Genomic DNA, 17,928 nt, shown 5'->3' on the forward strand with positions numbered 1-17,928 from the left:
TAGCTAAGCCAGTAACAAAGTGAAGAGCTAGATGAAGAAAAAGTAGGGGTAGAATAGTCCCAGCTTTTTTTTCTCATATCCAGGCCACTCTGCCTAGCTCTGTCTCCTCAGAGGTTCCTAAGGGGGATAGGTGTATTTCCAGCATGTTGAACTTGTGTTCATGGGAGTTTTAAATGACCCTCGTGACAAAGTATTTCTTTAAACATAAGGCAAAGCATCTAAGCATAGCAGACTTAGTGCTGCCAACCTTCTGAGAGGGGCAACAGCTTATCCCGACTAGGGTGTTATCCAGTGGTAAAGCTGGGTATGTGAAATGGAACTGCTGCTCTCTCTGCATACTGAGCATGTGAGAAGAGAGGGAGAGACTGAAACTCCAACCAGAAACTTACAAGTCATGCCAGGAGGTGTAGCAGGCAGGATAAAAACCTGGGGCTTCAGGGGTACCCCCAGCTGACAGCAACTGCATTACCAGAACACTCTCCAAATCAATCACAAACAGCTACAGGTCACATAGCATACGGGCTTTCTTTCACACAAACAGCAGAATGTCACCACAGCCTTTAATTTCTTCTTGTACATACCATTCACAGTACATTATCAGCCCAAATAATATTGCACTGGATTATTTTAAAAAGTTTTCATCTTGCAAGTAGTATTCACTTTTCAAAGCCAACAGATGAACAGTTTGGTCAACTTGCACCAAGAAAAGGGTTAGATAAGAATCCTATGTTTTATTTATACCACATGGATTTGTAACCCCAAAGGGAGATGAGAATGAGCTGTAAACTGTTTCCTTGTTAAAGATAGAAAATTAGTAATTCCTTGCTGATTAAATGTAGAAAGACTGGGGGAAAAGATGAAATCTGGAAGTTATCATCTCATTCCTGTTAGACTGCTTGCTGTATATATAATTATATTCTATACCGTGAAAGTCCGTCTACATTTAAAAATCCAGCAGTCTACAGATTAACATGGTAAAAAAAAAAATATATTTTTATGAAAAGAGAAGAAATAGAGTTTGCCTCAGAGGAGAAAGTGTTCAGATTGTGACGTCATCTTTCTTTTCTTTTTGTTTAGGTGCAATCTTTGAGGCAACAAAATGTCTTTTGGCATTTGGCACTCTAATAAGGACAATATTTTAATACTGGCACAAGCTAAAAACAGCACAGAATGACAAAATACAAGACATGAAACAAACCGCAGCCACTGGGATGGTGGTACGCTAGCCTGAACGTACGGAGAACTTGCTTACTTAAACAGTTTCGCTGAGGAATTGCAAAGGTTTCTGCAAAACCCCTCTGATTCTTGTTTCTTTGCTTTTACCAAAGTGTGAGCTTTCCTAAGCTTGGAAGGAGACAGGAGTTTCAAATGTCCTCTAGAAAATCAGCAGCTGCTGGACAATCAACACGGCGGCTTGTTTAGCCGTCAATAGGCGTGAGGCTCTTTGTGACTCAGAGCTCGGGTGCGAGAGGCAGAGCTGGTGGCACTTCGGATCACTTCCATCCATCTGGGAGGAGGCACGAGGAGACACAAGCAAAAGAATGGTCAATTCCTAAGGATAGATTTCTTGAAAGATACAGTCTGCACTGCCAGTTGTACAGAGTTTTATTTCCAGTGCCTACAGAAGCATCTCTAATTCACTCCTAAGTCTAGCTGAAGGCAAGAGGATCTAGATCTAAGTGGCTGACAAATGCATATACAAAAGGAAGTTTAAACCCCCCCCAGATTCATGAACTTAGGGTTTTACTCATACTGCAGACACCCAGTCTCCTTTTTTTCTGGATGGGCCAAGTGATGACCAGTCACGACCAACCACTCTTAATTCTAGAGTGAAAAAAGGTAATTCAGCTGCAGGTCCTACTACTTTTTCCTAGAACTGAGAAGGGGCTTTTGTGCTTTTCCCTGTTCTATTGATTATCTCTTTCCCACAGTTTGCCTAATTTATACTTTTAAGCTGATATGGCTAAAACTTAAAAATAGCTTTCTTCAATAAGGGATGACATTAAGATTTTTGACGTTAAATGTGTCATGTAAAAGTTACATTAGTTCTCAGAATGAACAACCTCAAACTGCCATTTAGGAGGAGCAAAATTTGGTTCCTGGCTTTCCATGCACCTGAAATTCAGTGGGAGGTATAAAAATTCCATGCTGAAGTGGCATAAACACATAGTAAGAGTTTTATTTCAGGTGTGGATTTTCCATTCAGTTGCACCAGAGGGAGTGAAGTTCTTCTGAAGAGTCCTGTGATCTGTTTACGTGCTCGCTGAAGTGTGAGACACAGAGCCAAGCTGATCAATTTTGACTGGGTAATTCCTGTTTTGTACTGATTACTACACTAATCAGTAGTGTAGTAGACTGATTAGTGTGACACTGATCAGTCACAGCCATCGCATCATCAAACCCAACCACTTGGTTCTAAAGTTATCAGATTGAAAAAGTCTTCTGAATTTTGAAAGGTTTTTTCTCTCATTGTTCTGAACTATGTGCCTGTATTACTGAATCAATTTACCTACTTAAACTTCCATTCTACTTACCTTCTTTGGAATCTACTAACCATCTACTAACCTCCTGGAATTCTACCAACTTCCCTCTCACAGAAGACCGACTTACCTTTCAAATGTGTATTCACTTTCAGCCCTGAAGTAGTACACGTGGGACTTGAAATGTAGCTTGAACACATAATCTTTGTGAATGTTTTCAGATTCAGAAGGGATGGTAAGTGAATATCCCAATAAAGGAAGGCTGGCTAAAGGATGATTGTCCTGAAAAGAAATAATAAAAAATGCTCTATGGTCAAATGCTCGTAAGTAAAGAGAGCCCATAAAATGGAAGACACATACTCATTTGAAGTTCATCATCGTATTTTTTCTCACATGCATGAAAAATACCAACTTTATACAAGCACACTGAGCTTAACTGTCTTGTAGTTTCAGATTGCCTATCTTTATAGACCCTTCTCACAAGGATCTGCTGCAGGCTGATCCCATCGCTATTTCCTCATGAGAAACTTGTCTGAAATCTTGACCATTCACTACTTTCAAGCTGACAAACATAAAGCCCCATCATTTGGCATCAGCAGGCACAGCACACATGCTCACTGGAACTGGGAAGTGAAAAATTTCTTCCTAATGTCTAATCTAAATCCTCCCTCTTTCAGTTTAAAGCCATTACCCCTTGTCCTATCCCTACATGCCCTTATAAAAAAATTCCTCTACAGCTTTCTTTTAGGCCCCCTTTAGGTACTGGAAGGCTGCTAGAAGGCCTTCCCAGAGCTTTCTCCAGGCTGAACAAGCCCAGCTCTCTCAGCCTGTCTCCATAGGAGAGGTGCTCCAGCCCTCTGAGCACCTTTGTGGCCCTCCTCTGGACTTGCTCCAACAGGTCCACACCTGTCTTGCGCCAGGGGCCCCGGAACTGCACACAGTGTTGCAGGTGGGGTCTCATGAGAGCGAAGCAGAGGGGGAGAATCAATATTCTACGAGTATTTTTTTTTAGTGCAGAAACTATCAGTAAGGATTTCTATGGCAATGAAAGTATAATGTAGGAACTTGAATTATTTTGTGTTTATGTCCTCCTTGAATACAGAGCTTCAAATGTCCAGCAGATTGTAGACTTTTGCAGTGGAATGTTTGCTGATATAGATTAATCATTGGCCACTGTTCTCTCTTGTTTGACTTAAGCGTCCATAATGGTAAACTAAATTGGTAAGTCACTATCAGGTCTTTAATTGTAACAATCTCAGAATTTCTATGCAAGCAAACTCTGTTAAAACCCACACCACAGTTTCTGAGCAGCAGTGGTATCTGTTGTGCTTTTAGGGATGACACAGACGGTAACTGATGAAAGTTTCAGGGAAGAAGTATGTGTTCTTTGACTGCCAAGTGAGCAGATAGAGAAAAGGCTCTGCTCCACAGTCCACCTGCTCCTCAGCCATGATCAGTGCACCTGCTTCTCTCGCCTACAGCACCCCTGACTGATGGATGCTTTACTCCCTCCTTTTTGACAACACAAAAGGTCTTTTCCACCACCACCCCCCCCCCCCCCCCCCCAATTGTGCAGTCTGTTACCTGGTGCGATTTATAGAAGAACATACAGAAGTTGGTGAACACCACCCAAAGCTTCTGCCACCCATTGCTGTTCTTAAATTTTCTGAGGAGATTTCCAGACAGCTGGTTCTGAAACAGATCAGAAGGAGCCAAATAAAACAGTGAAGGGTACCTGCACTTTGGTTATTGTAAGAAAAATTATCTGCCTTTATCTGGTTGTACGTGACCTTGTTGTACGTGAAAATGTCTTCTGCACTGTTCTACTTCTGAGTAGTATTTTATCTAATATATATTGTTTGTAGCTGGATACTTCCAAAAACTTGAAGCTACTATACTCATTGTTTTTGTTTTAATTGAGCTGGCTTTTCTGTATTACATTACTAAATATCAGTCTTGTTATTCTAGTCTGTCTTTGCTCTTTTTAAAATGATACTTAGAATGGAAACAGAAAGTCTGACATGAATTTGTGATGTAAAGGAAAATTATGACATACTTTAGAATCACAGATAGAGATTGAGCTCTCAGTACCCAGTGAGTTCACATGGTAACTTTTCAAAGATTTCAAAAACAAGGACTGTTAACGTTAGTCTTAGCTGAATTCTGGATGTTTTAAGAAAAAGGAGGAGGAAGCCGTAACCAAGTACAAGTATTTAATGGCTGGCTGACTCAACTCTCTCCACATTGTGACAATAAGAAGTCCAGTATCATTGTGCCTTGCAGATCAAAGGGAATTCTCAGCGAATTAATTCCTTCCCATTCCTTGCTGACTGTAAGGGCTCTCATGTGGATCAAAATAGCTGTTTACATCATTCTCTCTATATAATGCAGAAGCTAACAACTTCATTTGTAAAGCTTAACAGTCAAAGTCTGGTGGTCCTGATGTATCTACTTCAAATGAAATATTCTTGAAAATGTTCTGTTTTCACCAGTCTTGGGCATATAATAAAGCCTTTGCTTTAAAATCATCCCCTTCTCTGATATCTGGACTGGTGCCTCCTTGCCCTAAGTTACAGGCGTACTCCTTAATTTTCTGTTACCTCATTACTCTGGAGGATATCATAAAAGGACACGCTTTGCATTCGGTACCAGCAGACATATGAAATGGGAACAGGCCGCTGATCACTGATCAGTCCAGCAGGTAGGGAAGTACAGTCACTGACAGAGAGAGGATCTTCTACCATGAGAGAGACAGAAAGGAGGGAGAGACACAAAGAAAATAAACGATAATGCTGAAGTGAGAGCCACCAACAGAATGACGTGAGCATGAGCATAACCTGCCACGCATGGAACAGCAGTGGAGCTGAAGATGTTTTCACAGAACAATGTATGTCTCCTGGGGTGCGTTTGGTCTTCGCAGCTTTGTTTGCATTCATTTGAGGAATAAAAATAAGGAACAATGAGCACTATCTCAGACCAGAAGATTTGCCTCACTAAATGTTTAACTGTTAGCATTGGTCACTGGTTTCAGTTTCATATCTATTTATAATAAGCCCTCTGCTTTAGGGGAAAATATGAGACCTTGGGCCGTGCTGAACTATTCCTCCCTTACAGGACGTAAGGGTATACAGAGCAGAAAGTCCACCTGCATGGGACTGACATGAGACTCTACAGTCAGCGTTTTCCAGTAGAGAATAATTTTCTCTGCCATATTCCAGCAACAAACTCTACTTCTGTTTAGAAACCAAGGCAGTCACAGAAAGCATAAATACGTCTGTCCTTGCATCTCTACGCTCTGCATCAGCAATACGTTTTCTCTAGGCCAACGGTAGCCTGATGTCTGAGGGCAGCCCAGTGAGTGCAAGTCCACTCTCAGTTTTAAGATTCCTGTTACCATTTCCATTGAGCATACATTTCCATTTGTTGAGAACTGTGATAAAGTACTCAGAGCTCCCTGGAGATTCCCTTGAGCGAAGGAAGAACACCTAAGCCGGCTTACCACCTCATCCTACAACCTATACTGAATGGGAAGTCTTTCATTTTAATCTTTGAAAAGTCAATGACTGCATCTCGTCTGTTGAGTACAGAATTAAGGAATGCATATCAAATTGGCTTAGGTGTGACTGGGGAGGGAAAAAAGGATTTTCATTTTGAGGTGGAAAACGCAAATAAAGAAAAAGCAGATGAGACTGAGCAATGAGACAAGGTTCCAGAAAAGATGGCTAGGTAAAGAAAGTATGTTTGTTAGTAATACATGTAAGTAAAACTGGCTGCAGCAGCTAAAGACAATATCCTTTCAGCTCAAGCAATGGCTTAATGCCTCTATAACAGAGCATTAAGCAGTTCAACCTGCTTTAAATTTTAAAGGGCATCAGCATTGTTTTGGACAGTTACTTCTATGAAAATTACTGCTCTAACTGAAATTATGAAGATGCACTAAGGAGTGGATACGTGTTTCTTGACTGATGGTTTATGCCATCTTTTACGGATAATTAAATAGATGTGCCTGAAACTTCCCCAGGAGGAGACAACGGAACAGGGAGGAGACAACGGAATAGTGCACTTATTAAGGAGGAGCAAAAAGGAAATTGTCATTCAAGAGCGAATCTGGAGCTGCAGTTCAGATCGTTCTGAGGTAGATACCTCCACAGCAATACTAAAGTCGATCATTGAAACACTGGTATTTCTGTGCCAGCAGACGTGCACCGTAGTGTTGCCACGGTGTGGTGACTGACGTTCGAGTGAGGTGCGGGATGCACTGAGGTCGTCCTCAGATTCCTGGTCTACAGTAGTTTCATCAGGAGACTCTATGAAATGCAGGGAAAAAGCATCTTTCTTCCTCTATGCAACAACATATATAATTGGAAAAAATAAACAAATCAATTCTGTCCACAATATTGTGAACTAAAACACACTTTTAAAAGTAATTTTGTGCAGATGTTAAATAGATTATATCTTTTTTACGTGTTTCTGGTTTATGTGTTAGAATCAAAGACTAACTACCATGCTTTGTTGCTGCTTTTAATACCTTCCAAGGACAGGCACTGCCCAGATCTTGTTAAATAGTTCCTGGAATCTTTATGCTTAAGTCATTTCTCTATTCAGTGAAACTTTCTGCTAACATCAACAAGAACATTAAAATGGCACATATATAAATATATACATATATATAAATCAGCTCCAAATGTATCAGTTTGACTTGTGGCCAGCATTTTTCACCATTTTACTTAGAAGCAATTACCAATCATACTTGATAAAAATGAATAAAACCTCCTCTCCAGCATTTACTTACTGTTGTCAGGTGGGCTGCTAGCCAGTAACTCTGGAGCAGGGCCACTGCTTTTCTCTGCCAGGTCTATTGCCATCTGAATGTCCTCAGTCCACTTGTCCATTTCAGAGCGGGTACTAACAATGAAAATTCAGGTTTTATTCAATGTCATACATGCTGGAAGCAAACGCTAAAAAATAGTCACAAACTGAGCTTACTTTTATGTCAAATAAATGAATTACAGATTCATGGAATGGTTTGGGTTGGAAGGAACCCTAAAGATCACCCAGTTCCAACCCCGCGGCCATGGGCAGGGACACCCTCCACTAGACCAGGTTGCTAAAGCTCATCCAACCTGGCCTTGAACACTGCCAGGGATGGGGCAGCCACAGCTTCTCTGGGCAACCTGTGCCAGTGCCTCACCACCCTCACAGGGAAGAATTCAGACACAAAATGCTAGCCTTTTTCTCCTAATAACTTAGGTTTGGTTCTAACTTGCCCAGTTACCACTCTATTCTGCCCATTCACATTTTTTGTTTTTTAACAGGTGGCTTTCACAAAACAATACGCTTTTGAAACTGTTTTAAGAGAAAACCCAAACAAAATGCTGCCTCTGCTTTTTTACCTGTCCCACTGCTAAAGCTGCAGAGATATATGGTTTATACATGTATGTTTTCCTCACTGAATTACCTTGCAGCAACAACGATGGACTGGTGTTGACCTCGCAGTGTTAGACAATGAGGAACCCCCCATTCCTCTTCACTTTCTTCTATCTGAGATATAAAAGCCCAAATGCAGTCAGATTGCAGAAGTACACATTTCTTAAGGTGAAACAGTGAACTGAACAAGCTCTTGCCATTGGGGAAAACTAAGAGAAATGTTCACAAACAACAATTCTGAGCTAGGTATTGCGAAAAAAGGGTGGCTTGAAGTTGGGAAAAAAGTAAGTTCTGCAATAACCTCTTACGCCAAAAGCATGGCTTTGTCTGCTTAGTGCCCAAAATCAGAAGGAAAAGAGTGACGTTTTTATCAGAAGAGTGATTAATCATGCAAAAGGATATGTTAAATGCTGGACACTGCAGCATAATGCAGCTCTGTTGTGAACAAGTCCATGCCAAGCAGACTACCAATAGAGTGGATTTCTAGAAACCCTAGATAAAACTTGAAGCCTTGCAGGTGTTCAGAGTTATTCAGTTACAGCAGTAGTGATTACCTAACTCAATTCTCAGGAAAACAGTACTGAGAGATTCAAACCCATGAGAAGTTCCAATGAAAATCACAGGGGGTGATGCAAGTGTTTTGAAACTAGCAAAAATATTTTGGAACTTGTGTAAGAAGAGGAGGTAACAAGGTGCTATTGGCTTCAATTCACTGCTTCCCACAGGAATTGTAACGAGCTCCAACACATTGCTGCCAGCTTCCCACCACTTCGGCTTTAAGATACAGCGCTGAAAACATTAGGAAATGGTTTTTCATGGAAATTAGACTGTCGCTCCTATTTACTTGCATAGCATAGGGTGTCTATAAGCAATTGTTGATGAAATACTTGTAAGAAGCACAGATAAATTTACAGTTTAAAAAGAACCCATCTCACAAGAAATTTGCATTATGAGGAAGCTGCCCCCACAAATGCCTTTTTTTTCTCCTGTTCTGCTATATAATCACCTTTGTGTAGAATGCTGCATGAACACACACCAAATCCAACACAGCCCCATCAGGCTTCGGAAAATGTAGCCACAACTCCTCTGAATCAGAGAACAGCCTTTGGCTGCTGCTTTCAGTCCAGCAGAAATTCATCAAGCAATGCAGATGGGATGACAAATGACCATTTATGCACATATCCCTTAAGTTAAGTTCTCATGATACTTACTGTCATGCCATACAGTGGGAGATGCCCATGGACTTTAAACTGATTTGATGCTGTCAGGCCTCTACTTGTGTACAACAAGATATCATTAAACTAAAAGGCAAGAATAAGCATTATCAGGATGACGTTGGCATGTCTGTATGTAGAAAAAAATATGGTAAATGAATGGTAAATATGGGAAAGCTTCTCAGTAGTGGCTATATATATGGCAGTCCTAATGCTTGAATCCAAAATATTGGCTTCCACAATATTTCAGTAGCTAGGTTTAGCACCAGTCATTTCCCTGCCTTCCTTCCCAGCTGGTCTCAGACACATTCCCACAATTTTCCACAATATATTATGTTGTCTTCTAATGCTCCCTTCATGATCTCTGGGTCAGAACTAACAAGCCACAATAGCAGTGAAACCAAGTAATACGTTTTGCATTCTCCCACACTTTGAAGCTATGGAAGATAAGGGTGTTTCACCAATGCTGTCTTCTGATTTGTGTGGAAAGATAAGAAAGCATGACCGAGAGGTGTGTCCAACACAATTTTGAAGTAAGTGGCTGTTATTCCCCATATTCAGAAGGAGAGGTACAGATGGCTTTAGGTTAGAAATACCAAGGTGAAGAGACTGAGTATCTCAATTTGTAGAGCTTCCTGCATGTAACAGCAGTTGTCAAAAGCATGTCAAATGACCACCTGCATTTTGTTGCTATGAAATGAATGACATATTTTCACTGTGCCACCTGGGTCAAAGGATTTCTGTCTCAAACTGGACAGTTGCAGCAAGGAAATCACACTCTGAAGCTGAGCTCTCACCACAGACATTTACAACCCAATAGCAGTAACTCTTAAGCTGTGTGGATCAGCCACTAGAGGGGGATTTAATTTTGCTAATGATAACTAACACATGTATTCAGAATCCCAGAATACGGACCTGGGATTTTACCTCCAAAAAGATCCTGGTGCTTGAGACAGGCCAATGACTTTTTTGACAGCACAAGAAACTGACTTTAAATGTTTTATACAGGTATAACATGGAGGCATCCTCTGGTAACAAGAATTGTGGTACGCAAGAAGATGTGCACCATATGCACTAGGCTTCTTCTTTAGTGCCTTTAAAAGCAGAGGATAATCCTACCCAGGTAGATTTAGCTGTTCTATCTTTGGCTCATTTGAAAGATTAAATGTCAAACATCCTGTAAAGCCTAGCACACTTGCAAGCTGCTTCTACATACCCCCAGTCTTCACCTTCTGCATATGAGAAGACAAGGAAGCATCTTCCTGGACTAGAACTGTAACACTGGACTAAAAAAATCTACACACTCAACTGGGCAACCCACTGGTGCCCTGGCACCAAGGGCTCAGCAGCAGCAACAGGATGCAGAGCCTGGGAGCAAGCCAGCTGGCTGGGAAGAAGGAGGAATCACCTTTGCAGTTCTTGTGGATCAGAGACTGATCCACATAACCTGAAAATGGTGCAAGCGATGGTGGAAGGAGATCACCTTTCCTCATGTGAGAGCCACAAAATGTATCTCCAGGTAAAGGCAGGTTCAACAACACACTGGGAGATTTTTGTGGGCTGAACCCTGGATAAACTTGGTTTTGTAATGTGCCCTGTGAATGTGGATTATTGTTCATACCACCAGGAGTTACTCTTTATCTTCCTTTCTGGATATGATCACTAACCCTGGTGCCACTTTTAATTTTATAATGACTGCTTTTATTTAAGATGGTGTGCTAGGAGGCATAATTTTATTATTATATTCACAGTGTCATATAAAAATTGCTTTATCTTTTTTAAGAAGCAGTTACAGAGAGAATATTGGGTTTGGACAGAAATGTAAGTTCTTTACAACCAGCTACAAAGGTTGATTATAAATTAATATAGAAATTTATGTTAACTTAAATAAGGCTGTTTAAAAATACTTGCTGTAATTCACAATTCAAGTCTACCAGTATGTTTAATAGTTGCTTGTAGTTACATTTAATTATGTAAAGAAAAGCTGTCTTCTTGCTTACCAGAAAGAACATCCGTTGCTGTAAACCTTTTCCAGATAACTTACTGAGGCTGCCCAGTCGAATGAACTCCTGCGGGAAACAAATGCAAAACAAATATGTATCTTCAGAAATAAAGATTACCATTACTATGCAAACAGAAATATGACTAATTGGTCACGGGACTGACTTGACTATCAGTCACCAAGACATTTTCTTTTATTATACGTGTTAAAAATCTTATTTATAGGACAATTTCTTTTGATTCGTAACTGTCTTTAGGATAAACTCCTCCGTAGTCTTTCATTCACGTTTAGAAAATTCAGCTAAGCAAAATTTTCTTTACCTAACATTGGTTCCTTCAGACAGCTCCTTCTTTCTGTTTTAAGCATTTTTCATGGTACAAATGATGTAAAAACTAACTATAAGTTGGCCTGTATGTTACTGCTTAGTCACTGGTAAGCTTTTGCTGTGTGTATGGCACATATAGCTCTTCACTGAGATGTAAAAATCAGCTGCACAAATCAACATCACCATCAGGAACGAAGGAAATTTGTCTGGCAGTGTGAGTTGCGGGTACTATCCATGTCATATCATACAGTACATTAAATCAGATCAAACTGCTAAAGAATGTTTAGCGATGGAATTACAGGAAAAGTAGCACATTTGAAACCTTTAAAACGTTGAATTTCCTGGGATTACTGTAAACTAGACTGCAACTCTTCCTTCCACTTACCTGAAACCCACCAAAATACTGTTTTCCAGTCACTCCCTCCAGCTTCTGCCAATAGGTTTATATTTATTTATTACAGTCTTTCTAAGGTCATTCTACTTGTAATTGTGAATGTAAAAGTTACATAAACCATGAGAATCACCCGCAGCTTAGACATAAACACTAAGATTAATCAGTTCAGAGAGACACTCTGGTCACCTTAGGGTTGTTGTGATGTGTCCAGTTCCTCTACCTGCATTGTGTAAGGGCTAAGGGGTGGAAGAAGTGGCTAGAGGTGGTTACCCCTGTCTCACAGTAGGCTCATGTTACCAGAGCAGCCATTGGTAGCTGTTGCTGGCCACCAAATAATATTAATCTTGATTAAAATGTATATGGTACCACCTAATAGTCACTTGCAGGCTTAGCACCATTATGGTAAATGCTGTGCAAAGACGTGAATCAAGAGCTGCAGGTCACTACAATCTGCAGGCACAATCGACCATGGGATGTTTTAACATTCAATAGAAGAACCAGCTCAGTGGCAGTGGAGACCCCACTCTGGGACAACTGGAAAAGGATGGTTACCTACAGCCTCCTTTAGGACAGCTGAATCACCAGCCTAAAGTGAGACTTCTCCTCTGAGATGTGAAATTCAGCCACTTTAGAGTAAACACAGCTGTGGGCGACAGTGGCATTTGCCTGCCAGCCCAGCCTGCACTGGGGCACGGACTTCACTTGGATCCAGAAAGGGTTGGAAGCAGCAACATCTTGGGCATGTGCCAGAGTATAGTGGCCAATGCTTTCTGCCTTGGCAGGCAAACAACTTCTGCACCCTGTCTGCCTTCTTCTTGAACTTCCTATGACAAGAAGGCTTTAAATAGAGCCGGGTAACAGAAACACCCGATGACAGCATTTAATTTCATGTGATAGAGAGATGCACAGGCTGTGAAGGGCTTGCCAAGGAAGTGTCTGTGGATCACTGGAAGGAGTCATGAGCCATGACAGATTCTTGGGAGACAGGGAAGAGGCAAAGTGAGGGAGTGGGGAACCACCAGAAATCCAGAAATGCCTGTGCCCAGCACTGCCTTCACAATGGCACATCAACTTCAACCCCCTTTTTTACATGGTTGAATGCTTAAATGAGCTGCACTCTAGAGAGCTCAGCAAGCTGCCTCCCTGCCACAACCCTGCTGTGGCACTAGACACGGACACAGCACAGCAAGCAGAGCAGCTATCCTGTGGGATCTACCACGGCCAGATGGACACACTACAGGGCAAGTTCAAGGGCTGCTGTATTTGCAGTTCAATGCAAAACTCACCTTTTCCCAAGCTGAGAACAGTCTAACAATGCATTTTACCCACCATTTCAGTTGCTGCAAGTACTGTTTTTGTTTATTACACACAAAAGTCAGGGAGTAGGGGGACATTATTTCAACAACAGACAGCTCTCAGGTTTGCATGTACAGATACATGCACCTAGAAAAGTAAAAAAGGCTAAAATATTACACTGAGGCTTCTTTATTCTGAAGTAAGCCTATGCTTTTAAAAAAAGCCTTGACAAGTAAGAAGAAGATGTTGGTATTTTATAACATAATTAGAAGTGTTTACTTAAGGCAACACTGTCTCAAAACGTACTGCTTAATGTTACAGGTAGATTAAAGAGACTGCTCGCTCCCCAGGGCCCTGAGTTTCAAAGCTAGGTGTCATAAAAGGGCTGAATGTCCTCCAGAACTAATGTCTTAACTTTTCCTTTTATCTGCCATGCTCTAGCACTGAGGGTTGGAAAAAACAAAAATTAAGGGCAGAAGGAAATCAGGAAAGGTGCAACTCCTCAAGCTTTGAATGCTGTGATAAATATTACTTTTTTACCACCTCTGATGTAATAGGTGTTTGGAATTGCCTAAACCATCCAAATCTACACATAAGATAAACTTAATAAAAACAGTAAAAAGGTAATAAAGATGATTGCTTCTTCCCACTTTAAAGGCTGTTGTTTTCTATGGCATTATGATGTTTGCATTTGATAGTTATTGGTGAGGGAAAAAAGGTTAGTATGAGGAAAGGCAGTTTCACAGCTGCTCCTAAAAAACAGGTTTCTAATATATACCTAATGCTTTGAAATTGTATCAGACCTTTACCATAACTCTGGTACTTACCCTTCCTGGGATCACCAGATTGTCTATGCCTATCAAGTCTTTCTTGAGTTCATGCAGCTTCTGGAAGTTCTCCATCTTTATCATATTGCCATGGAGCTGAGCCACCATTTCAGAAACCTCAGCCAAAGCAGCTAGATTAGATGGACAAAACCATAAAATGCTTATTAAAAATTTACAAGAACATTCAAAACCAAAGATGGTTTTTGTCTGCAGTGCCCAGCTCATGAACCTCACCCTTCTTGTGTTGCCCTTCTTCACAGTGTAAAGCTACTCAGGCTGACTGAAACCCACACAAACTCTGGACATCATCTTATGGAGTGGAGGGGAGAGGGTGGAGTGCTGTAATGAAGAAGCAGTCTATTTCCTCAACCAAAAGACTGCTCAGTTTTAGTCACAGGAACTTTGTTAGGAATACTCCAGTCAATTCAGTGCAACAACGAATAGGTTCTCCTAAAGGGCATCTCCAATGAATTTAGGGATCTTCTCTATGCTTGAAAAAAATACTCATTTTACCCCTGCTTGCAGCACATCGGGCCAGGTCCACATCTGAAAATTCCAGGAATTGGCAGTGTCATTTATTGTATCATTTCAGATAGCAAACAGTAATTTTGGGGTTTGCCCTCAGTCCCAGCAATGAGAACAACTAAAAGAACTGCATGCTGCTGACTTGCATCACATTCTATTTCATTCTCTCCGAAGACACTGCAAACAGCAAGTGACCTAACACTTGTGAGTGATCTTCCTAAGGAAAATCTCCAATGTCGAAGGGAGTTTTTGCTGTGTGAAGAAGGATTGGGTGGGATACAGGAGGAAGCAGGCACTGTGAAGTCCTGCTGTGGCAGGAGACACCAAATCCAGCACTCACAAGACCAGAAATGGCAGAAGCCAAATCGGGTGCTGCCGATCTGCTTTCTGTGTCTTTCTTGTCTTTTTTCTGTGCCAACAATGCAGTAAGTCAGCTCAGAGAACTAAGCTGAAAATCACTTCACCATTTGACCTTTCACGGGCAACCAGCTCAGGGACTGACTCCCTGTGCCATCATGTATGTGAGCACCAACCTTGATACACCAGGATGGAAGGGCAGTCTCTGAATGGGCTAAACACACTTTAATGACTGATTTTAGCACTAGGAAGAGCAGTTGGAGTCAGTTAAAAAATACAGTCAAGGCAACAGTAACAGTGCTTTTTTCTGCCCTCTTACATCATTTTTCAGCGCACAGTTCATCCGTTAGTGGGAGATCTGTGCTCTCTGGTGGGATTCAGATCCACATTTCCCTTTAACAAAAATCTGCAAACACCTTGGTAAGAGACTGACCCCAGAGCAATGGTGTCTTTGAGCCACTCTGTCCTTCTCATGCTCTCTTATTTTCACCATCCATTTCAACTGTGGAGCTGGAAATAAACCTTGATAGGCACTGCACTCTGTGGGGAGGTGGGATCAGACACATTGTCCTCATGACCTAGCCTTGGCTAAAAGAAATGCAGGCACTACTTGCTGCATTCCTTGAGATCATTCAGGCTGTAGCTACACCCAGGCAAACATCCGTGTCACGCAGCACTTCAGTGACACAGACCTCTGTGGCACTTCCTATTGCTACAGGTCAAGTTACTTCTGCACTTTGTGCATTGTCTGCTGTGGGTCTCATCATATAGCATCTAAGGGAACTTAGGCAGCTAACTCGGCTAACACCTTACAGCTGGGAGCAGTCATATTGAGCACTGCTCCCCGCCCAAGTCCTTCCATGGATGTGCACTGAGTGCTAGCTGCATAGATAACATACAGTTATCCTTAAATAGCAATAGGACTATATCTAGTAGTACTACAGTAGATAGCTTGCAGTGGGGGTGGGGGAAGTGGGTGAGAAAAGAGGAAAACAAATCATCAGAAAGAAACAGCAGGCAGTGAGTTCAGGCTATGGGAGGAAAATTTCTTCACATGTAGAGAAAAACCATGTTGGCAGCTTTGAGCTCCTGAAACAAATCATGGGAATGGGAATAGAGCAAACTGTATGTCTGGAAAGAAAAATGACAACACTTAAAGAAATAATAGCAGCCATACTGAGTCAAACCAAGGGTTCACCTGGGCCAATATTCTGTGTTCCTAGTGGATCTGTAGGGAAATTCAGAAACAAGGCAAGTACATATGGTATGTTCTCTGCCCTCTCTCCCAAACTCTCAACTGTTTTCAGTTCCAGTAACTTTCTGAACTGCATATCATTTCTGTGTTTAATAACCCCCAGCAGATTTCTCTTTCAAGTACTCGTCCAGACTGTGACATAACAGGTATACAAGAGCAATCTTAATCCTACCATTTCTGGTCTTCTGAGTGCTGGATTTTGAAACTCAATCATCTTTCAGTGTAGGCTTAAAAAAAATATTATTTCATCCCACCAGGCGCATGTAATGAATTTGGGTGCCATTCCCCAGCTCCAGGAATCGGAATCTTTTCTCTTACTTACCTCTTGAATCCCTGAAGTCTATGTGGCTTGGTGGGTAGTATTTGCAAAGCCTCTCCATTATCTGCTTGTAGTGCATCAGCCTGTGTAAAGGCCTGAGAAGGAAGGTGTTGAGAGGCAAGTAGCAGACTTTCTGTAGCTCAAAATCTCTGCAAAAGGTCTCCAGCTTGCGAGAGTTCTTGATCCCGTTCTCCAACTCCATTAAAATCTCATTGTGCTTCCACAGGTGAATTGTCAGTTGCTTACATGAACAAAGAAAAGAGCATGTGGTAGAGCTCTTAGTAATTACTGTGAGGCATGACTCAGCTCAAACCAATTCCAATAAAAATCCAACTAGCACAGCATTTGGGATTTTGCAAACCAAATCACTGTACAACACAATGGCTCTGATATTCACTTGAAAAGCAGAAATGACATTACTCATTTAAGTGTACCCCCCATTCTCTCTGCATTCCCTGTAAAACAAAAGTACATGAGCAAACAAAACTAAGTCTCACATCAGTAAGAAATCTAAAGGCAAGATGATGGCATGAACATAGCTCATGCAAGTAGGTGCAACAGGGAGGGAGCCAGACAATGTGAATACAGAGCTAAGAAACAAAATGGGATTTTCTAGGAGGATGAAGGGAATTAGGTGCCCCAGTTCATTTAGGTGCTTTTGGGGAACTGAGATGCAGGCAAAGGGACTTCTAGCTCTGCTCCCCTGTTATTAATGAGAAGTTGCATCTCTTGGGAATCTGAACAAACCCAAAAATGGAGGCACTGTCTGACAGAAATGTCAGATAGTTCTTTGTCCTTGGATTACATCCTCTTCTGCATCGTACAGTTTCTAAGATGATCCCACTGGCAGGAGGGGAGTTAAGCACGAGCCAAGTGAATGAGCTTTGCATGAAATAACATAACTCCCATTTAGGTCTCAGTGTCACAGGCATTCACAGGTCCTATTTAAAACAATTCAGCAGTGTGTTTTCTAATAATTATCATGGGGTCTTCATCTGTATTTTGCAAAAGGTAAACTGGTTCTTCAGGAAGCACAGAGCTTCTCTGAGCAGCTAAATAAAGTCTTCTGGTACCAGGTGAAATATTAATGAGCAACAAAAAGAAACAATGTGTATGTTGAAAGGACTTGAGAGTTTAGCTTAATGTAATGCTTGTGCTTTTTGACACATTTCCAATCAACTCCCGCTCTTAAGTGATTTGTGACTCCTTTACCAGAAACACACCTTCCCTAAAGCCAAACGGCTTCCTCCATAAACTGCATATTCATTTTATGAGCCTGTATCTCAGGCAAAGACACAGAAGACCTCTGGACTGCTACAGAGGCTGCCCATTAATTACTTGCTCTTAACTTCTTTCCTATATTAATTAAATGAGGAGTGTCAGTTTTCAGACCTTTTAACAGGTCTCAAGATAAATATGTAGAGTTTTAACTACCTTCATTGTTTCCTGTGCAGATCTTTAGGTCAGGCTGGGTTTTGCCTCTTTTCTCTACATATCTGTGCTTGTA

The 17,928-nt window shown here is 41.3% G+C and overlaps 1 protein-coding gene across 6 annotated transcripts in view; it reads right to left on the reverse strand.

The window, feature by feature from the left end:
• Positions 1-543: 543 nt before the first annotated feature.
• FARP1 (FERM, ARH/RhoGEF and pleckstrin domain protein 1) overlaps positions 544-17,928 on the reverse strand; it is a 217,527-nt gene continuing 200,142 nt past the window's right edge. For 5 of the 6 annotated variants that reach the window (XM_061476300.1, XM_061476299.1, XM_061476298.1 and 2 more), the window contains exons 18-27: positions 16,425-16,662; positions 13,966-14,096; positions 11,122-11,190; positions 9,119-9,208; positions 7,939-8,021; positions 7,273-7,385; positions 6,624-6,787; positions 4,065-4,172; positions 2,611-2,762; positions 544-1,507 (exon numbers count right to left, since the gene is read on the reverse strand). In XM_061476300.1, coding sequence (XP_061332284.1) covers positions 1,426-1,507; positions 2,611-2,762; positions 4,065-4,172; positions 6,624-6,787; positions 7,273-7,385; positions 7,939-8,021; positions 9,119-9,208; positions 11,122-11,190; positions 13,966-14,096; positions 16,425-16,662 — 1,230 coding nt within the window. In that variant the 3' untranslated portion in view covers positions 544-1,425. Of the gene's footprint in view, positions 1,508-2,610; positions 2,763-4,064; positions 4,173-5,080; positions 5,218-6,623; positions 6,788-7,272; positions 7,386-7,938; positions 8,022-9,118; positions 9,209-11,121; positions 11,191-13,965; positions 14,097-16,424; positions 16,663-17,928 lie in introns of all 6 variants that reach the window. The other variant, XM_061476301.1, reaches the window with a different exon arrangement.

The sequence above is a fragment of the Pezoporus flaviventris genome, unplaced genomic scaffold (genome assembly GCF_033815535.1).
Source record: "Pezoporus flaviventris isolate CSIRO_AGI_PZ_B2104156 unplaced genomic scaffold, CSIRO_AGI_Pfla_v1 ptg000095l, whole genome shotgun sequence".
NCBI classification, from domain to species: Eukaryota; Metazoa; Chordata; class Aves; order Psittaciformes; family Psittacidae; genus Pezoporus; species Pezoporus flaviventris.